Raw genomic sequence first — 21,944 nt, forward strand, 5'->3', positions numbered from 1 at the left:
GCCAGATTGAGAAAGAGCACACACATTCCTTAGTTAAATATTACATGGAGACAATGTGTTTTTGGGAGGAGGGGGGGGGGGGTTTATGAATACATGACAGAATTTGCAGTAGAGCATTTCAAGATGGTGTACATGTGCTCCTCTTGTCAGTCAAGAGGACCAAAGCCCCTATAATGAGGATGTACAGAATTGTTATGTACTCATCTTGAAAGGTAAGGCAAACAGAGTAATACCATTTTGACATCAACATCTACAACTCCAAACATTTCTTCGAGACATGTAACTATGACCACCAAAGACAATGCTTACTCTAGCATCCCATTGAATGCAGTCACGCATAGACTGAACAAGTTAACCAGACTGTGTCTTCATCCTCTTTACAACTACATCATAAAGAAATTGTAATCTGGCCATCTGTCGTTATCTCCTGGAGACCCCAAGATCTCAAGTCACAAATGTATTGTACAATTCTGACGCTTAGATACTGTTTAGTCAAACATGACTTTGACTATTTTTATGTATAAAATACATTTATTGCAAGGTCTGACACATTATTTTATGAAATCAATACTTTTAGAGCAGTCAGTATAAAATAAACAAATGCATGGCTCATTGTAGAGAGTGTAAATGTGGTTGTGCAAACAACTGCTGTTTGAATGAATGCTGAGATGCTCTGCAGTGGGTGTCGTCACATTACAGAAGTGTTGAACAGAAAACAGTTCATGAAATGCACCAGTTTTTGGGGGACACCACTGAAGTCATTTTTAAAGCTGTGCTTGCAGCTCTTATGATGGTTGAGGTACTTCTGCTGCTGTTGAGAGAGGTAAAAAAGTACACATTCAAGGTAAGCAGAAGCTCGATATCTTTTATTCTACTTTCAGCTATTATCAGCAACCGGTAATTAGACGCAAACATTTTCTGTGACTGTGGTATACAGTAGCATTTAGTCACTGTGGGGCTTGTTAAAGGCAGGTGGTTGTGAAATTAGCATATTAGGCTTGAATATTGTGTAGTCACAAGTAATGCACCTGTATTATGTTTGTTGTTCAAGTAAAAAGCACATGCAGAATTCAGTGAAAATTTGAAAAGTGTCTGAAGTTAGTTTACTACTTTTTTGATAGTTTTATGACACTGAACACAACACGTAAAGTGTGGTTGTTACGAATCCTGTGATATTTGACATTTAAATTGTTGATGGTAGACTAAATTTAAAGCAGGAAATGTCCACTTGGTTTTCCAGTCCACCCTTACTATATATTGACTGAATAGGATTCCATTGTCTATGGAACAGAGACATACAAAGACTTCAACTCTTAGGACAAGGAGACATAAACTCACCAACTGCACTAATGTCAACTGTCTCAGCACAGACTACGAAGCGGGCCACATGTGGTGAGCAGGCCTGGGCGGAAGACTGGTTCTCTCGCAGGCAACGTTCAAACTGCATAAACTCTCCAGCACAGTCGGTTCGGATCTTCTGAATCACTGGGCTGCCAACAGCAGAAGTAAGACAGGCAAGTTAACCCACACACACTGGTTCAAAGGGAACAATGATTAAGTTCATTGAAGACCCATGACAAGCAGAACAAGCGGGCAACCTGTAGAGAGAGTCACAAGTTTTAAATATCTTGGTGTCCACATTACTGGAGACTTAACATGGACTGTTAACACTCAATATGTTCTGAAGTCGTCCAGACAACTACTCTACTTCCTTCGTCAGCTAAGGAAATTCAAAGTTTCTACATCCATCATGAAGGCCTTCTACACTTCAGCGGTTGAGAGTGTTCTAACTGGTAGCATCATCACCTGGTATGGGAACTCCACAGTTAGAGATTGTAGTACTCTGCAGAGAGTAGTGCGCTCAGCTGAAAGTACTATAAGAACTCAACTCCCTGCTCTACAAGATATCTATTCCAGAAGAGTATTCCTAAGAGCCCAAAAGATTCTGAAGGACTCTTCTGATCCTAACAATGGATTATTCCTACCGCTGAAATCAAGAAGACGCCTATGTAGTCACAAAGCCAGAACTGAGAGACTCAGGAGAAGTTTTTATCCCCAGGCCATCCGAACTCTGAACTCACACTATACTGACTTTGCACACATTCACTCCTCAGCACTCTCAAACATTTCCCAACTCTGAACTCACACTATACTGACCCACCACCACACACCTACATGACTTTTACATCCCTCTCCCTATGCTACAGACCTTTTATTTATTTTCTTATTTCATCACATGTCAAACGTCAAAACACACACACACACACACACACACACACATATATCTGACTTTCCCCAACTTTCCCCTGGCAGTTGGGTTAGCACCTTGAGCCGTGGATCCGCCCAAGGTTTCTTCCTTGGTAAGGGAGTTTTTCCTTGCCCCTGTTGCTCTTGGGTGCTCCTTGTTGGTGCTCCTTGTTGGTGCGCCCCCCCCCCCCCCCCAATCCCAATCTTCCCCCACCTTTCTTATGCAGCCCTTGCCACTTAATCTACTAAACCCCTCTTCTACTGCACTCTTTACCCCCCCCCCCCCCCCCCATAAATGCACAAATAGGCTGCCACCAGACATAATTTCACTGCATTTCTTACTTCCAGTAACTATATGCATGTGACAAACTTCCTTGTATCCTTGTAACCTGAAACCAACCTATTGACTTCACCCACTTACTGTGAGGATGTACACTGTGCCACTTTAAGTTTGAGTTCTTGGCACTTCTCCTGCCATGTTGATGGGTTAGAGGATACACAGGCTCCATACTCTTCCATCTCTTTATGGCAGAATCGAGCCGTGATCTCCATAGCAGCCTGCCTGTTGTCCAAAACATTGGCAAGAAAACAGTAAACAAAGTGCATTTATAGCCTATCACACACTGACCATCGACAGTGGTGCTATCAGGGGCAGTAAAGGGAGATCTTGTCTTTGTCTATAGCCTAGGCGGTACTGGACTGGGACCATGGAATAAGGAGTGGAGCACAGAACAGGGACCATGGAATATACCATGAAGAAGGGCTAACGTTTCATTTTGAGATGTAAGCTTGATTAACAGTCAGAGATATGAGTTAGCCTGGAACGCTTGAGTTGAATCCACTGACTAGCCGACTTCAGGTAAAGTGCTACCGTCCATTTACCAACTTGCTGATCAGGTCAGTGAGCTAATCCTATAATGATATACAAAGCTTTATCGCTAAATTATTGCCTCTGCCATTACAGGTGCACAGGTTAGCTAAGTTAACTAACGTTACCACGCAGGCTAAGCTTAATTTGAATTGATTGAAACCATATAGTGTGAAACCGAAACGCATATTCATCAAGGCATCGTTAGGTTATACTTACATAATTGAAATTAGCTAGCTGGATAGCCAGCTAATTGAATGCACACACAAAGGTTATTCACGATAGCGAACAAGTTCTAGCAAACCACACACATGCATGCATGGAGAGCACATTCATTCGTTCAGAATAGATAACGCCTCCCGCTTCACGATTGGCTGTGTTGTTTTCTTGCACCGCTACACAGCTGAGACAACTGGTATTTCCACATGTCAGTCACAACCTCACCCTCACAAGGTAAGTGACTATCTTGAAGTCTGTTTTTAGTTCTGGCTACCCCCATCATCAGACACTAAAATGTCTGATTCCTAAAGAGATCTAAAATGTGTTTGTCTGCCATAGAGACATTACGTCTTGACATTTTAACTAGATTGGTAGGTGGCGCACTGGTCACACCGGTCACACTAGCCTACTTTGACACTTTCCCCTTCAATGTTGTTGCCATAGTTACACCTCTATGCCGGAAGTGTCGTAAATGTCTTGCGTGGTTGCGTACACGGAAGTTGGCTTCGGTGTGAAAGAAATTCCGAAATTGAATCTGGACACCGACTGGACCACGGAATTGCGAGAGTTTATCATTTCACCAGCACCCTAAGTCCGGAGGAGGTGGCGAGAAGGGGGGGCAAGTGTGGAAGGAGTACGCAAGAATGAAAGAAACTGAAAAGCTTGAAAACATGGCTGGAGATGGAATTCTGGGGTCGGGGGAGCTGCAGATGGCCCCCTCTATGAACCACAACCATGATAATAGTGCTAGCGACGAGCTAGTTAGCTCGGTGTCATTGTATCGACGCAGGCCTACGCTTTTTCATGGCACAGTACTTCCATTCATGACAGTACTTTACCCGGGCTGGCTTTATGTATGGTTAGGAGTATATGGGGCTGCTGACTATCCTGAGGCCGGCCTGCTAGCACTTGCCGCTATCGGGATCGCGCACGTCCTCACGGTGCTTTCTGGTTATTGGTCAGTGCATGCGCACTGTTTGCTTACCTGTGTGAAGGTAAAGTGTCATTTTTCTGTTTTCTGTCGACGTGTTTAACAACAAATGTCCCAGTCGTTACATGGCTCTCGAGTGGAAGTCCTAGTTGTCATTTATTTTCACACTCACATTCCCAGTATGTTACGACTGTAGTCTATGCATGTTTATACTATCAATTTCTGGAGGAAAAGAGATAATGACATTGCATAATGATCACAGAGGATAGGCCTACTGTCAACATTAGAGTAGCCATTTCCAAAGATGAACAATTCGTCAATTGAGGGAAAGACCTCAGTTCTAAGTGATATGGGTGAAAGTGCAAAGTGAAACTCCCATCTGTGTCCCAACAGGAGCCAGATCCAGAAAAGGCCACTTTGGCTAAAGTAATACCTACGCCAAACAATGGTTCTGCAGAGCTCGTAGCATTGCAGAGGGACCAGGTGAGATTTCTTTTGTTTGTGGGTAAAGTGTCAAGAGGCTCCCCTACCATTGTTACGACCTCTGTGTTTGGTGCTCAGCCAATCAACCATCACACACACACAATTCAAACTTGAAAGTTTGCAGATAACCTGTGATGTGGCTATGCTCATAATGCAACCTTTTCCCATCTCCCTTTTTGCAACAGGACGAAAATGAAGAGGGGATCTTATCATTTGAGTTCCAGAAAATCAGATATGTGTTTGACAGAAAGGAGAAGAAGCGCTTTCTCCCTGTTGCCTTCCCCGTGGACCAGCCCATGGGTTACTTCCAGGCGTGGCGAGGCTACCAGGAAGAGGCTGATTTACGTGCTGCTGAGAAGCGCTATGGAACTAACCGCGCTGAAATGATGGTGCCAGACTTCCTGGAACTCTTCAAAGAGCGAGCCACTGCCCCTTTTTTCGTCTTCCAGGTGAGCTAACATGAGCATGCTTGTGTTATGTTCTCGTTATTGGTACACACCCAGAGAACACCAAAAGGTTCACTTCAGATCTCTCTGTGTGGCACTTAACGTTCACCTGCTCTGCCAATCAGTTCTGATTTCTTAAGACCTAATTGAGTTTTTATAGAGATCTTTAAATGCTGTTTCTATATTGTGTCAGAGGCACATGATGAATAACCTTACTGGGGTCATGCACAGGTGTTCTGCGTAGGCCTGTGGTGTCTGGATGAATACTGGTACTACAGCGTCTTCACCCTCTTCATGCTGGTGGCGTTTGAGGCATCTCTAGTGCAGCAGCAGATGAGGAACATGTCCGAGATCCGCAGGATGGGAAACAAACCCTACATGATTCAGGTAGCTGTCCATTTGGATCAGTCGAGTGTTGTTAATACTCCTCTGTCTCTCCTCTGTCTTCCCAGCTGAAATTATGTTGTGGCTACGATTAGATTAGATTTGATTCAACTTTATTGTCAGTGTGCAGAGTACAAGTACAGAGAAAACTAAATGCAGTTTGTGTCTAACTAGAAGTGCAAAAAAGCAGAAAAGCGCAATGTGATATACATAGACAGGTGGTGCAGTATAAACAATATAAGACATATAGTTCAGTCTAGACAGTAGTATATAGTTAATTAAGTGGTATGGTTTACAGTAATATAAATTAAATATGTGCAATGTATTAGCACTAGCCTTATAAGAGCATAATATTCACATTCATCCATATATTTGTACAGGATGCTGGTCAGTGCAACTGGTCTACAATCATTGAGCATTGTTGCTCTGGGCTTCTTGGGCACAGGAATGATATTAGATATTTTCCACAATGAACATTTTTGAACACAATGAATATTCAATAGACACTGAAACAATTTTGTCAGGACTACTGTGAGCTCAAACCTGTATGCCTTGATCGTCCTGCCCCACCCAAGTCCATCCGGTCCAGGTGCTTTACGCCTATTGTTTAATTCAAACTAAGCTAGCTGCTACACCTGCCTCTGTCAATACAGTTGGGGAGTTCAGTTGTGTTGTTAAAAATATAAAAAAAATGTCAATATAAGAATAAGTGCACAGGGAATTATGAAATCTTTAATAGAAATGTTTCAGGTCGTTGACAAAAGATAGTGTTGGTTCCCGCTCTGCCCATCATTGCATTGAGTCCATTCCAGGCTTCCCTGGCATTACCAGTGCAGACCTGACTCTTAGTTCCCTCTCCTTTAACTTCCAGACCCCCATTAATGAAATGTTCATATTCTATAAGTCGCTTTAGACAAAAGCGTCTGCTAAACACTATAACCATAGCATAGTCATTTCAGCTGAAGCATCTAGCTATTAAAGCTGTTATTAGGGTCAACTCTAATTGTTTTCTTAATTAATAACATTAACATTAACTTCATAAAATGTCATATATTCAGATAAAGTCACTGTTAGTTCATTAACCAACTATTATTATTATTATTATTATTATTATTATTATTATTATTATATCACAACAGTTAAAGAACATTTTCCAGATTCTATGATGTAAAGATCAATGGAATAGACCATCAAGGCAGGTAAATTGGTCTGATCAGCTGTTCTTAATCTTTCACAGGTTTATAGAAATAGAAAATGGCGACCAGTGTCCAGTGATGAACTTGTCCCAGGGGACATTGTGTCAATAGGTAAAATTTACATTTCAGTTGTGCGATTTTCCATTCAATTACTAATTGTGTTATGGTATGGAGAATTGTCTTGGCTTATGCCTGTGCTTTTTGCCTGTCATTAGGCCGCTCTCCGCAGGAGAACCTTGTGCCATGTGATGTCCTGCTGCTCCGAGGCCGCTGCATCGTAGATGAGGCGATGCTGACGGGAGAGTCCGTTCCACAGATGAAGGTTAGACTTTGCTCAGTTCAACGTTCTGTTTCTCCTGTCACTTAAAGACTGCATACTTGCCCCTACATGTTTCTACAACGCTTGAGGGCCGTTCATACGAGGAACGATAACTGTAAAGAATACTGTAACATTAACGAATAACGATAAAAGCGTTCACACTGACCAACGATAAGGAAAGCCTCTCCTTTTGTTATTGAATGTTATCGTTTACAAAATCGGTCTGAAAGCGATCCCCAACCATATTGTTCTTCAATTTGTTATCGTTATAGTTAGTTCATGTTTGCTAAAGCGATACTTTTTTGCCGTTATTGTTATAGTTATCGTTCCTTGTGTGAACGGCCTTTTACTTAATGCCTCCTCTCTGTGCACACAGGAACCTGTGGAGGACTTGGATCCAGAGAGAATCCTAGACCTACAGGGTGACGCACGCCTTCACGTAATCTCTGGCGGGACCAAGGTGGTGCAGCACAGCCCCCCTCTGAAAGCCAGTGCAGGCCTCAAACGTACGGGTCACAGCTTCCTCTTTTGTCTGCACTCATGTCTATCTTTATGACATATCTCGTGTGAATCATCAGTTCAGTTGTGCAGTGCAGCCTGGACACTGAAATGCAAGCAAAAAGACCAACATCACTGTTCAGTTTTACAGGAATAACAATTTATTTATTTTTTTCCCTGCATAGCTGTGGACAATGGCTGTGTGGCATATGTTTTAAGAACAGGATTCTACACCTCTCAGGTAAGAGTGCTTTTGTCTTATTCTTAAAATGCCTTTCTGATAGTATGACTAACTATGTGCCCCAGAGCCATATATACAGTATATTATAATAGATATTCAACCAAGCACGATTCTCTCCTCTTAAAGGGTAAATTGTTGAGGACCATACTCTTTGGAGTGAAAAGGGTAACAGCTAACAATTTGGAGACCTTCATCTTCATCCTCTTCCTTCTGGTTTTTGCGATTGCTGCTGCCGTTTATGTCTGGGTGGAGGGTGAGTGGCTCTCTCTTCTTCCCCAAGCATATTGCCCTAGCCCTGTGTACATTTCAAATTATTATTTTAAACTAATGCAGGGCTTAAAGTGTTCAGGCACCATGCCTGAATTCAGGCGTGAGACGGTATGTTTAAGATTTGAAAATAGCCAATGAGACTACAGCATATATGATGTCCTCATAAATGTCTGATAACTTCAGGCACAGACATTTTTATTACTTTAAGCCCGGCTAATGTAATGTTCACATCCTGTAAGTCGTTTTGGACAAAAGCGACATTAGACAGTGTTGCATTGTTTCAGTGCCACTCTCTGTTGCATTTTTGAAATGCCACTTTCCTTTTCAGGCACCAAGGATTTGAGTCGGAACAGGTATAAGCTGTTCCTCGAGTGCACCCTCATCCTCACCTCAGTTGTACCTCCTGAGCTTCCCATAGAGCTGTCGCTAGCTGTGAATACATCGCTCATTGCCCTGGCCAAGCTCTGTGAGTACCTTTCATTGTCAGTTATGCAGCTTTCTTTAGAGAATATTCATATAAAATGAATCACCACCACCCCCCCCCCCCCCCTACACACACACACACACACACATACACACTGTCTCTTTTTGTCTCTGTGTAGATGTGTTCTGCACAGAGCCTTTCAGGATACCGTTTGCAGGGAAGGTGGAAGTCTGTTGCTTTGATAAGACGGGCACTTTGACGAGTGACAGTTTGGTAGTGCGAGGCGTCGCTGGACTAAGGTACACCTCTCTTGTGGTTTTGTTTCGTGGCATATCCTCTCTGTGATAAGATAACTGCTGTCTGTGCACTGGTTGTAAAATGAGACACTGCAAACTCCGGGACTGAAACCAAACAGCCCCAGCTTGAGTTGTTGACTGCAGAAAGAAACTAGTGCACGGGTGTTGCACTTAGAAAAGGGTACCAGCCACAGACGGCATAGAAATGCTTAATGCCAGCTAGAACACAGTAGGGGGGACTAGTCCACAGGTCTGTAATGAATATTTTATTACTGATTAGTGGTATTAGCATTTAGTGTTGGTTCCAAAAACAGCTGTGGCTTTCTTGGCAGTAAGATTCCACATGCTGTACTACTGCATCTGTATTTTGTATCTATACTTTATGTATCTTTATTATCTGTAGCAAATCTCAAGCTCTCTGTTCTATTCCACAGGGAAGGCAAAGAAGTGATGCCGGTGTCCGAGATACCGGTGGAGACGCATCGGGTTGTGGCCACGTGTCACTCATTGGTCACTCTAGATGATGGACAGCTGGTGGGCGATCCCCTGGAGAAGGCCATGCTGACGGCTGCTGACTGGAGTCTCACTAAAGGTAAAGGTCCAAGAGCAGGAAAATATGCTGTATAGAACTACATAGTGCATTCTAGTTGCTATTGTTGCTTAAAGATGACATAGAATGAAAAAAACGTTTTTACCTTGGCTGTGTTGAGTAAGGAGATTTCAGTGCATGGCAACAAAGCTACCGTGAACCGCAAACAGGGTTGTTTCCTCCTTATGCACATCTTGGTTATTGAAATGTCTTAAAAAATGGGTAAATCTGAACAAATACTGTCTGTGACCCCAACCATCACTCTGATCCCCACCCCCCTCTGCACCTTACATTATTACCACTTCGATTCAGGTAGAAGTTGCTGTCTTTGGTTGCAGGGCAGCCAATCAACGTAAAGCTCACTTAATTATTTATGTCAGTGCCAGATAAGCATGAGGGGGCGCTAGATATCTGGTCAAATGGGCCATTTTATTTCCCAGCCTTATCATAGGCTTGTAAATGAGCTTGTTAAATAGCATCTGAGCATGTTTTTGACAGACCAAAGTTGCATAATTTCTATGTTGGCATCAGAGAACAAGAAAAAATACTCCGCTCATCCACTCTGTCATCTTTAAAGATGAAGTGCAACCAAAGTCCTTTTAGGCAAGTCCCTCCACTCGGCGGCCATATTGCAATGCTTTTTGGGCATTTATTTGGGCATCTATTTCGGCAGAAATGCACGTGCGCAAGGCTTCACGACACCAACCTTGCTCCAGCGGCGAAATCACAACACATGATTGGCACAATGTTTTCACAACACACCAAATGATTGGCTCAATGTATTCACAACACACCACATGATTGGCTCAGTGTATTCACATGTCGAAGTTTTTCCGCGGAAGGGCTGGGATATGTGAAGACAACTGCCATATTGGCGTTACAAACTAACCCCATGCATTTCTATGGAGGATTTTTTGAGTGCTGTGTCTCTTCATTAGAAAGTCTCTGGTACAACTCAGTGGAAGCCGACCTGGGAATTGGGTTTATTTCACATTGAGAGTGTTTTCCAGCAGAGCATGGTATTCATATGGTACGGTATCTCAAAAGCGTCATTACTCCCTAGTGTTTTCTTTTAGTGATTAACTGAAAACTTTTCTTACCTTTGTTGTCACATTATTTTTGTTAGATGAAACTCTGAGGTAATTGATCATTTTAATTTGACAGCCTTGGGCTCAGTGGTGTCTGTTACCTCTCCTAACTTTCAGGAACTTGGAACGGCTTCTAGTGGATATTCTGTAATCGTATTCCAAACTCAAACATGTTTTTGTATCTCTGAAAGTAAGCGTGACTCTATATGCCATTAGAGGGTACTGCAACTTTCTTCAGTCCTGATTAGTGCTAGAAAGTCATAGCTAGGTCTGTGTTGGTATGTGTGGAGGATCTCCAACAGAAGAGCCTGTGACCTGTTAGTTAACACCAATTAGCATCCCCACAGTCTGATCTTTGTAATGAGCTCTAATGGTTGTCTCTGTGATTAGATGAGAAGGTGTTTGCGAGGGGCATCAAGACGCCAGGGCTGAAAATCCACCAGCGGTTCCACTTCGCCAGCGCTCTGAAGAGGATGTCTGTCCTGGCGTCGTATGAGAGACTGGGGTCCACTGAGCTGTGCTACATCTCCACGGTCAAAGGCGCTCCAGAGACCCTGAGGGGAATGGTAAGAAGTCAAGTGCTTTTTCTGTAGACATGCTGACGATTGATTTGCATTTGGTTGGGGCTTCGTGTCAGGTTTTCTGTCAGCAGACACATGAGACAGAAGTCACTTGTGTTTCATTTTGTCTCTGTATATTACTTCAAGATGGACAATATCGGTCTACAATTTAAAAATGTACCGAGATGGCAGAAAGACAGCTTCGGCAGAGCGTTGTAGATTGTTTTTATATAGTCACATGTAGCTATGACTGAAATTACCTCTTTATATATTTAAAGATCCAAAGAAAATCAGACTTTCTGCTGCCCTGTGAGAAAAAAAATGGGTACTGACAAATCGATATATTAGTGTGCGTGTCCTACAACTCAGCGAGCGCTCCTGTCTAGTTGGTGCCGCTTCTGGCTCCTTGACCTCAATGTTTCACAGACTGTGAAGGGGTGATGATGGACGATCGGCCCAATAAATGATGCATCATCTAGGCCGTCTTTTATTTTCCCTTTTGCAGTTTTCCGAGTGCCCTCCCAGCTATGACGAGGTGCATAAGGCCATGTCTCGAGAAGGGGCCAGGGTGCTAGCTCTGGGCTACAAAGAGATGGGACACCTCAGCCATCAGCAGGTACACACACACACACACACACACACACACATACTTTCTCACTCTCTTAATCTCTCTCTCTCTCACTCTCACTTTCACTCTTTCTTTCACTCACTGCCTGTTTTCTTACTGTTTTCTGGTGAGATCACTTTTCACACCTGTAGTCTGTTTTGTGAAATCATGTTTGTCATTCAGAGAAGGAAAAAGTTATGCGTCTTTTTTTGAGCCTTTCTTCAAGCGCGATTGATTCTTTAACTTCTTTTTTCTGCTCCTCCATCAGTTTCTAAATCGGTGGTAGTCTATTTCTGGGACGGCTCTCCAGTCGTTCTGTGGAAATATGTTCTGGTTTCTATTTCTGGGGTCCTTTTTTTTTTTACTGGAGCGAGAAGATCCAGTTCCGACAGGATTGCTGCGTCATAGAGGAGTGTGCAGAGGAATGACTGTTCTTTATTTTTTTTTTTGAACGTTTCTTTCTCTCTCTCCTCCAGGTGCGAGAGATCACACGGGAGGCTCTGGAGTGCGACCTGCGCTTTGTCGGCTTCATGGTCGTCTCCTGCCCTCTGAAGAACGATAGCCGCATGGTTATCAAGGAGATCCAGGAGGCGTCGCACCATGTGAGCGGAAAAAAATGAACACTTGTCCTCTTGTGTCACTTGAGCTCATGCAGTTGGCCATATTGAATGAGTTTTCAACAGAGTTTTCACTGAAGTCTGCGCACTGCAACTTTATGTGTTTGGACCTGATTTTAGGTCTCAATAAGTGTTGAACAAAAAATGTGAAAGACACCTGCACATATATTAATTATAACACCTTACATTACAATTGTAGATTACCACAGGTGTCCAGTCTTCAGTCTCAATGTCTCTGGCTTCTCCCCATCATGCTTGTCTCTGTCTTTAGGTTGTGATGATCACAGGAGACAACCCACTGACAGCCTGCCACGTGGCCAGAGAGCTCAACTTCATCCAGAGGCCACACACACTCATACTGCAGGCAGGCCCCAGTCCAGGTACACACACACACACACACACACACACACACACACACACACACACACACAGCTTGTCAAAGAAAGACATGCTGTGACCTTATTTGCTTCTTAGTGCTTTAGTGCTGCCACGATTAGTCGACTTAGTCGACCTAATCGACCGTGAAAATTAGTCGACGGCAAGTTGTTTTACTATTAACCCCCTATTTATTTTTGGTCAAAACAGTAGTCCTCTGATGTGCATGTTTTCACAAACTTTTTGTGAACAATGTTAGCACTTTAACATTGGCTGCTTTGAAGTGCATATATAACAATATAGCATAACAATAATAATTTTGATGTAATGATAATTTGATGGTGGGTGGGTTCATATAGGTGGGCCCTATGACCCCAAAGTATGCCATGACCGGCCCTCAGGTCAAAGAAGTTTGACAAACATTGAACATTGTCTATGTCCATGGCAACACTGAATGTACAGTACAAATAAAGTCTATCAAAGGTCTGACATTATTGTACTGTACAATAATGTCAGACCTTTCAGTTACCCTTCAGTTAAGTTCAAAATAAAATGGACACAACGAAATAACAAACACTTGATTTTTTTTTTTAAATTTGTCGTTTAGATTAGTCGACTAATCGAAGAATTAGTCAAAAGATTAGTCGTTAGAAAATTAGTCATTAGTGGCACACTGTAGTGCTCATTGTTGTTGTTGTACATTTGTGTTTAGAATGCGTTTTGGGTGATCTGATAATAAGTGGTCAGTGGGGACACACCTGTGCAGCTGACCACTTGTGTTTAGATTCAGCTATTGACAACATCACATTCATTCCCATTGTCCGGGATGCATCAAAATGCAGTAACGTTTACACTAAAACATGTGTGATCAAATGCATCTCAGACCATCTCGGCAAGACATTTGAGTGATCGGATCCCAGTGATCTTCACACCCAGTGATTGTTCACACCTGTATTTAGAACTGGCCACTTGTGATCAGAGAACCCAAGACGCATTTTAAAAACAAATGAAAAATGAGTCATACATTCTCAACTGGGTCACACACTGATTATGTTAGATTCAAAACAGCTGTCATGGGTTCTACAGCAGCATTCATAAACAGCACAAAGCCTTGATTTGAAATTTTGCTTCAAGCCTTTTTTATTCTCACCACTGTTGATATTAAACACAGAAGAATTCTTCAGACAAATAGCAAATGAGACCTATCTTGAATTTTGGTCAAGAACATATTATATGTATATACTGTGTATATTATATTATATTATATTGTATATTTATTATATACTTATATGTATATTATATTATATTGTATATTTATTATGTGAAGCGCATTTGATCTTATCCATGGCCACATTGTGTACTGTATGTTGTGTTCCAGATGATTGGCAGTGGGAGTCCATCGATGGCAGCGTGTGTGTGGCCTTGCCCCCTCCCTCCGTGCCAGATTTTGTCCAACAGTACGACCTGTGTGTGACAGGGGAGGGCTTGGCCAGACTGACCTACGACACCAAACTACTAAATGCCCTTTTACCCCATGTGCAGGTTTTCGCTCGCGTCAACCCTAAACAGAAGGTTAGAATTTTCCCCCTGTCAGCAAGTTGTGAACATCCTTTGTTTTTTAAAGTCTCTTGGTGCCTTATCTGAGCTTGCAGTGTATGCAAATAACAGGCACATATTTTTAGACCAGTTATTTTTAGATGGCCTGGAAAAAAAACTGACTTAAATGATGAATGAATAGGAAAAGAGGAGGGAAAATATAGCCTCATGTTTGAATAAGAACAAATAATTGATTTGGCAAAGTAAGCCATGGAGTTGTCCCAGTGGATAATCTCCAGCAACAGAAAGACAAGACGATGGAGCATTGTAGTGTAAAGTGTGCCGCATTGCAGTTCCTGCACTCTTGGTAGACAGTAGACACCCAACATCTCCGGACTGCATAGCGATTTTCCCCACTATGCAATGAAAAGACACATTCTTAGGAGAGCACAACGTTACAAAGAGCTCACTGTGGGGTTATGCTTATGGTCTCATGGTATGATGTGATGGCTGCTTTGTCCTGCAGGAGTTTGTCATCACCAGTCTGAAGGGACTGGGCTTCACGACTCTGATGTGTGGGGACGGGACCAACGACGTTGGAGCGCTCAAACACGCCCACATTGGTGAGTGCACCCATCACGCTACATATCTATTTGCATAGAGACAGCTGATGTAGAACACTGTGCATGCACAAATGTTTGTCCCATGAGCAAAAATGATCACAATTATCCAGGATATTAAATAAGCACCGTATATTAGACAAGTAAAAACGGATTTGTTGAAATCTGGTGCGTCCATCATGCTCTGTTTGTGTGGACAGGAGTGGCCTTGCTGGCTAACGCGCCCGAGCGCATCCCTGAGAGGAAGAAGCGGGGAAAGGAAAGGGAGGTGGCGGCGGCGGCGGCGGCATGTGACTCCAGGGCCCTGCCGCCCGCGCTAACCTCCGGGAGCAAGCTCAGCTCCCGCGCCGCCAGGCACAGGGTCATGGCACAGAGGGAGGAGCAACTCGCTGCTCAGAAGGTGTGTGTGTGTGTGTGTAAGAGTGACTGACTATGTGTTTGTGTGAGAGTGACAGTGAGGTGCAAGCACAAATGTGCCATTTTGAGTGTTTGTGTGTGTGTGTGCCTGTGTTGCTTCCATGCCACACACAACTTGCCCCTTTCATTTTGCTTGAGTCATTAAATGTCACTGGTGTGATGATAGTAGAGTGATTGACTAGCCTCTAATCTATCTCTATCCCTTACTGCCTCTCTGAAGTTCTGTGGTGAAAGGCTCATGTTTTGATTATTGGCCATTCTCTGTGCAGGAGAGGATCAGTCAGGTGCTGCGCGAGCTGGAGGAGGATCAGGTCCAAGTGGTCAAACTGGGAGACGCCTCAATTGCTGCACCATTTACCTCAAAGCTGTCATCTATTCAGTGCAGTAAGTAGTGTCCTGCTTCCCACTCACCTGATTTCTCTCCCTCCTTTTCACTTTCATGGAAGTTTGTCAGTAAACATGTGTAGCAGGGCTACATCAATTAATCGATCAAATAAATTGATTTTGGTCATTTTTGTATCAATTATATTATATTATAAAATATTTTCAGCTTTACTTACTCCTTTGGCGTGTGGCCAAAGAAAGATATTTGAGGACACAATCTTTCTTAAGGCTTTCAGAAAAACACTGATAGACGTTTTTTCACTATTTTCTGACATGTTATTGATCAAATAACTCATTGATTAATTGAGAAAATAATCGACAGATTATCGATTATGAAATTAGTTTGCAGCCCTAATGTCTAGAGTGGCAATGTTGTCAGTAAATGTGTAGAGTAAATGTCTAGTGTAGAGATAAGAATAAGAAACACTCTGAACATGAGAATGAAGCTTCTTTTGTTGTAACCAGGAGGTCAGGATTTAAAGGATTAGCTTCAGACAGTTTGGAACCCAGTTGGCCTCCACCATCTTCCAAAAAGGCGTCTTACATGCTCACGTGCCAAATAGATGCCTCATTGGGGGTGGACACAAATGTATGTTGTCTATGTGAATTGGTGGATGAACTGGTCCTTTCCTGCTAGGTGGATCAGCCAATCCACACGGATAACATAATTAAATTATTACAAATAAATTATTATAATACAAATTTTGTGACCATCGATAATGTGGCACCTATTTGTTTTGTTTGTTAAAATGTGTCTTAAAAATGTTGGCGCTGATGTGCGTGGCAACAACAGTGCACTCATGTCAGCGGCTACATGCGGAGCGAGGCCTCTGCATATAGCCGCCAACCACTCGAGTGCATGACATTTTCAGCTGACAAACGTTTGATAAACAATGGATTTTAATGAGAGGCGCTGACAAAATAGAACTGAATTGTATCTACACGAGGTGACGAAATGGTTTGGCGGTGGTGTGGGGGGTTGTATTGGAGACAATGGAAGCTAATATAATTAAACGTTGAAGGCAGAGTCCGCCACACTCATGTCAGTGCACTGCGGAGGCCTTGTAGGAGAGGGTCTAAGGCAGGGGTATTCAATTAATCTTCAGCGAGGTCCAGTTACGGAAAATTTCCTCAAGCAAAGGTCCGGAGCATCATAATGTTTAACGTGCGTGTTTAGGCTATGTATATGTATGTATGTATGTATGTATGTATGTATGTATGTATGTATGTATGTATGTATAATATTAGAATGGATGGATGGAGCCTAGTTGTAGATAGATAGATAGACAGATAGATAGATAGATACTTTATTGATCCCCAAGGGGAAATTCATGAAATAGAAGATTGTAGGCCTAGGCCTAATGTTTAATGTGAAATAAAATAAGTAGCCTAAAAGGCAACAATCAAAATGAGGAGAAATAAGGCAAGATAAGAGTAGCCTAATTGGGGAGAAAAACTGAGTAGCCTTGGCTATTTGTAAGATCTTAATGTGAACTTAAAATAAAATTTGAGCTGAGACAAGGATGGATATTCCACAGCTGGTTCCTTGAACCCTTAATCAGCAAGTTTAATTTAATTTTTTTAGTTTTTTTATGTTGACCCGACATCCTGGAAACCCAGGAATATCACGTTGTTGGGCAGTGAATGCATGTAGGCTTAACTAGATTGTGGTGGATCAATCATATTTCCTTCTTAAATCGTAAAATATTTTGTGGTCTCAGTTCACTGTTGAATGGGCCTAGCCTACGCTATGCTTGCTCAAAATATATGCTTTGTCTAGTAGAGGTGCTTCAAATTGGCGCTTAAAATCGCCTCTCAGAATATGAAGGGTTCAGATGCAAAAGCCTCTAAATGCCACCTATGTCAAAAATGAGATAAAGATGGTGAGGGGATGCTCTCCACACATAGTATATGCTAATCAAATAATTTAACTTCTAAACCCACTAAATACCACTCCTTTCCTGGTCTGAAATATCGATTTATAGGCAAAAACCTATAGGAGACTGAATTTAAATGCTCATTTAAAAGAAAAGTGGTCAGACGGATCCATATTTAGTTGGCGCTACGAACGTGACAGTTTTGCGTGGTATTGCCCCCGTATCGTTATATAAAGCTCTGTTCTCGCTGTCTAGCCTTCTCCTCTTTGAGCAATCGATGATTTGAAAATAACTTACTTATCGTTAACTTAGATATCCGTCTGATTGTTTCTCGCCCCTGACTCGACTTTATCAGAATTCACAGATTTAACTGGCTGAGTAGCAGCAAGCGAAATGATGGTTCCTGAAGCTCCTGAAGTAAATGCTGTTATCCTAACCAACGAAACATTTAGCGCAGCTTTGAAATCTTATGTGAAAATCTAAATTAGGCTATTATGGTCTGGGTCCGGATAGGATTACGTCACGGTCCGGACTCGGACCGCGGTCCGCCATTTGGTGATGGCTGGTAAGTGGGGAACTCATCACATCATCAGTACCAAGACTTATCTAGACAGAGAGTAGACACACATGCAACTCTTGTTTTATTCTGATTTTTTCTCTTTCTTTCTCTCTCTCTCTCTCTCTCTCCTGTTAGTCTGTCACGTGATAAAGCAGGGTCGGTGCACTCTGGTGACAACGCTACAGATGTTTAAGATTCTGGCTCTGAATGCCCTGGTGCTGGCCTACAGTCAGTCTGTGCTCTACCTTGAAGGAGTCAAGTTCAGTGACTTTCAGGCCACGTTGCAGGGACTGCTACTGGCTGGTTGTTTCCTCTTCATCTCAAGGTCAAAGGTCAGCTACAAAAAAAGTTTCAAAAGTGACAGTCGCGCATGCTCAGACATGTTTGTTGGTTCCAAAAAACTGACTTTTTTTTAAACTCTTCGATGGCAGTATTTATATATAAAACAAATAGCTTCGGGATTTGTGCCCTTATATTTTGTAAAAGTTGGCGACAACTACTATTCAATCTAAAAATTCAGCTTTTTCAGGAAACACATCTGAAAAACCAGACCTGTTAGATTGAATAGTAGGCCAGTTAGCCTATTTCTTGCTGACTTTTACAAAATATAAGGGCACAAATCCCAAAGGTATTAGTTTTATACAGAAATACTGCCATCGAAGAGTTTAAAAGTCAGTTTTTGGAACCAACAAACATGTCTGAGCATGCGCGACTCACATCGGGCAGTGACAGGGACTTGAGTACAATCACAGTGATTAGAATGTTGCAAACTGAAAATTCTACTTGATACTGTTATAATGAGCTCAACCTTTTGAAAGTTATAATATCGAATGACATGGAAAGCCTTTCGCAAGGGGTTTACAAAATCAGCTGAATCACTGTTTTTAGCCTCTTGCATCACTGAACTGATCTCAACTGGTATGTTTCCTCCTAGCCTTTGAAAACCCTCTCAAAAGAACGGCCCTTACCCAACATCTTCAATCTATACACAGTGCTGACAGTGCTGCTGCAGTTTGCAGTTCACTTCTGCAGCTTGGTGTATCTGTACAAGGGAGCTCAGAGCAGAAGCCCTCCCAGGTAGGCTCTACTAGCCATTCAGTTTGTATGCCATTAATGATGTGTGTGTGTGTGTGTGTGTGTGTGTGTGTGTTTGGGTAATTTTGCAATAATGGTTGAAATAGTCATTTAATTGGCGCATACACCACATTATTGTTAAGTAATATCTCTTGTCTGTCCAACAGAGCAGAGCAGTTTGCGGACCTCTACAAAGAATTTGAGCCCAGCTTAATAAATAGCACTGTGTACATCATGTCTATGGCCATGCAGATGGCTACATTTGCTATTAACTACAAGGTAACATTTCTTCCATAAGCCATCATGTAATTTGTTTGAGCAGCCAAAACTGTTACTTCAACCATTTAAATGTGCCATTTTCTAGGGCCACCCATTCATGGAGTCTCTCAGCGAGAATCGGCCCCTGATGTGGAGCATATTTCTCTCAGGCTTTGCCATTGTTGGGCTACTGACTGGGTCGTCGCCGGAATTTAATGAGCAGTTTGCTCTCGTGGAAATTCCCACAGAAGTAAGCACACTGTTTTTATGTTTGTGGTGATGATTTAAGGTTTCTGTTGGGGTTTCCAGTTTCAATTTTGATTTAAAAAGGTGAAATGTGACGCATGTATTCATTGTTATGCTCCACATTGAAAGTCTGCCTCTTGATTATGTTCCTAATAGTTTAAGATGGTGATCGCCCAAGTTCTAGTCGTGGACTTTGTTGCTGCTCTGCTGGTGGATAGAGTTCTGCAGTTTCTCTTGGGAAAAGGAACCCTGAGGTTGCCTTCCTGAATTGTGATGCCAACAGTCGCCCCGAGCAACCGCTGCCCTTAGCAACCAGACCGTCGCGGAGAAGAGAAGATGGCTGGTTAAAGACGTCTGCAACACGCACAGGAGATCCGAGATGGACAGGCGTGACATTTAATGCTGAACACTCCTCTGTGTTCTTCTTCATCTCCTCTTCCTCTCAATGCATTTTTCCTTCTTGGTCATCCTACTGCTTTTCTCCAAGGTTCCCTCCTCAACTCTCTTTCTTTCAATTTCTATCATGTAAAGCCTCATCCATTGCTTTCTTGCTCACCTCTCCTGTGGCTGGCGAAGAAGACAACAGTATTGTGTGGAGTGAGAGTGTGTTTTTATGTGTTCGGACTCGCGCACATGACAGGGGCGTTCTCCAAGAGAATTACAAAGTGTTCTAATTTTTTTTTTCTCCATTTTGTAAAAAGACAAATCTGACAGACTTATAAAGACCAAAAAATGTCATTAATTTGTTCTCTGATTCTTTATTTCACTTATCAGCTTGTGCAAAGGCCATATTTACAATATGTACATGTATAAGTGAAAAGTTTGGTTCAAAAATGCTATAGGCCTATCCTCCATTTTAATGAATGTTCATAAATCAGTTAATGTTGTTTTCCTGTAATTGGATTATTGTTATTTGATTTATCTTTACTCAATCAAAACAATACAACTGCAATTTTATTGATATTATCTGAAATACACAATTAAATACCATGACTAATGTTTTCAAAAATGGAGATATAGCATTTTGGAACCAAACTCTTCTAAAAATAGTAGGCCTACTCTTCATTAAGTCCGTCTGGAAATGGTCTCACGACCCCCGATTCTTAACTTCCCATTTTAACGACTTTCAGGGACATAAAAAGCAATTAAATTTAAAAAATGAAACTTAAATTGGTGCATTAAAATCTTACTAAATAATTTCAGAAGTGCTTGTAAACCGCCATTTTTATAAGCACAGCCAGTGTTGAATGCACTGCTCTATCTGTCATCAAGTCTGCCCCAAGTGTGATTTGATCCTGGGTTTTTCTAGTTATTCGGAAATGCGTGTCAATGGGATCATTTCTGCAGAGCACTTTCAAATTTGTTAACAAGTTTGTTTGTGTTCACCCAGGCTAATTCTTACGGAGCCCCCGAAGGGACATGGTGGAAATTGGTTTTATTGAATTAGGAATTTAATTTCTATTGGGTTCTCTTGCTATAGTGTTGTGTTCCCTCGCAATATTATTGTGAGGAAATGCAAAACTATTGCAAGGGAACGCAAAAGTAGCTCAAAATACATTTCGGTATATATAACGTTTCCACCTCTGAAAAATGATACCCACCATGTCATTTCCGGGGGTCCGTAAATTCGTTATCACTTTGAAACAAATAATACAGTGGCTAAGCACCGGAATCGTTCGGTTTTTGCAGAAAGCATGAAACTTGGCACAGTTATACTACTACCCCTGGTGATTAAAAATTGAAATGGACCCCACCACATAGCGACCCCCTAGTGGCCGCCATCTTAAGTTCAAATATGACTACCATTCTTAACAGAATTGTTGATACAACTTTAAAATTAAACAAGATAAAAAAAGTCTTTTAAGTTCTAACACTCAATGTTTAGGGTCAAGGAAGCTATTGACATGATTTCCAAACAAACTTGATGTTGGCCATTTCGAAATCCAATATGGCTGATACCAAATGTGAAAATATAGACCATCTCTTGTTATTCATGATAGAAATATCATTCAAAAACAATTTCGAAGTTTGAACATTTTATCACATGACCACCTCAACAATATACGAGGCATCAAGTATAATCTGGTAAGATTCCAATATGGCCACTATGTGTAAGAAAATAAGCCAATTATTCTATATTTTGGTCAATTGAAGTAACTACCTAAAAAAATATACACTTTAAAAAATAAAACACATCAGCTCTCAATGGGGAAAACATGCTGGATATCTACATTACATTACATTTGGCTGACGCATTTTTAGCCAACACGACTTGTGGGCAGACGTGGCCTACTGGTTAGCACTTCGGACTTGCA

General features: G+C 41.9%; 2 protein-coding genes across 4 annotated transcripts; one reads left to right on the top strand and one right to left on the bottom strand.

Moving 5' to 3' along the window:
• Positions 1–511: 511 nt before the first annotated feature.
• LOC121704911 (coiled-coil-helix-coiled-coil-helix domain-containing protein 5) lies at positions 512–3,735 on the bottom strand. 2 transcript variants are annotated; one of them, XM_042085459.1, is made up of 4 exons: positions 3,335–3,735; positions 2,669–2,809; positions 1,339–1,490; positions 512–808 (listed from the first exon to the last, which is right to left on the bottom strand). In XM_042085459.1, coding segments are annotated over exons 1-4 (318 nt in total). In that variant the 5' UTR covers positions 3,337–3,735; the 3' UTR covers positions 512–785. The 2 variants fall into 2 exon arrangements, with proteins under 2 accessions (XP_041941393.1, XP_041941392.1); XM_042085458.1 differs by having other exon boundaries at positions 512–811.
• atp13a1 (ATPase 13A1) lies at positions 2,862–20,367 on the top strand. Of its 2 annotated transcripts, none has more exons than XM_042085452.1 (25): positions 2,862–3,106; positions 4,659–4,748; positions 4,934–5,197; positions 5,426–5,581; positions 6,816–6,885; positions 6,990–7,096; positions 7,470–7,599; positions 7,777–7,832; positions 7,959–8,085; positions 8,431–8,568; positions 8,705–8,825; positions 9,257–9,414; positions 10,890–11,065; positions 11,565–11,675; positions 12,143–12,268; positions 12,555–12,663; positions 14,037–14,230; positions 14,721–14,817; positions 15,015–15,214; positions 15,501–15,615; positions 18,187–18,383; positions 18,986–19,128; positions 19,293–19,404; positions 19,490–19,633; positions 19,786–20,367. In XM_042085452.1, the coding sequence occupies exons 3-25, from the start codon at positions 5,045–5,047 to the stop codon at positions 19,894–19,896; spliced, it is 3,051 nt and encodes a 1,016-aa protein (XP_041941386.1). In that variant the 5' UTR covers positions 2,862–3,106; positions 4,659–4,748; positions 4,934–5,044; the 3' UTR covers positions 19,897–20,367. The 2 variants fall into 2 exon arrangements, with proteins under 2 accessions (XP_041941386.1, XP_041941385.1); XM_042085451.1 differs by lacking the exon at positions 2,862–3,106 and adding an exon at positions 3,763–4,329.
• The last annotated feature ends 1,577 nt before the right edge of the window (positions 20,368–21,944 follow it).

Source organism: Alosa sapidissima, chromosome 3 (assembly GCF_018492685.1).
Source record: "Alosa sapidissima isolate fAloSap1 chromosome 3, fAloSap1.pri, whole genome shotgun sequence".
NCBI lineage: Eukaryota > Metazoa > Chordata > Actinopteri > Clupeiformes > Clupeidae > Alosa > Alosa sapidissima.

Excerpts from the sequence above, each read along its gene's own strand:
- LOC121704911 (XM_042085458.1), bottom strand. Across the intron at positions 1,491-2,668 it reads GCACAGTGTACATCCTCACA|CCCAGTGATTCAGAAGATCC; the intron begins GTAAGTGGGTGA and ends TGCTGTTGGCAG. Across the intron at positions 812-1,338 it reads AGTTGACATTAGTGCAGTTG|CAGCAGAAGTACCTCAACCA; the intron begins GTGAGTTTATGT and ends CTCTCTCAACAG.
- atp13a1 (XM_042085451.1), top strand. The coding sequence starts at position 3,979 with ATGAAAGAAACTGAAAAGCTTGAAAACATGGCTGGAGATGGAATTCTG. Across the intron at positions 6,886-6,989 it reads AGGGGACATTGTGTCAATAG|GCCGCTCTCCGCAGGAGAAC; the intron begins GTAAAATTTACA and ends GCCTGTCATTAG. Across the intron at positions 14,818-15,014 it reads GCTCAAACACGCCCACATTG|GAGTGGCCTTGCTGGCTAAC; the intron begins GTGAGTGCACCC and ends TTGTGTGGACAG.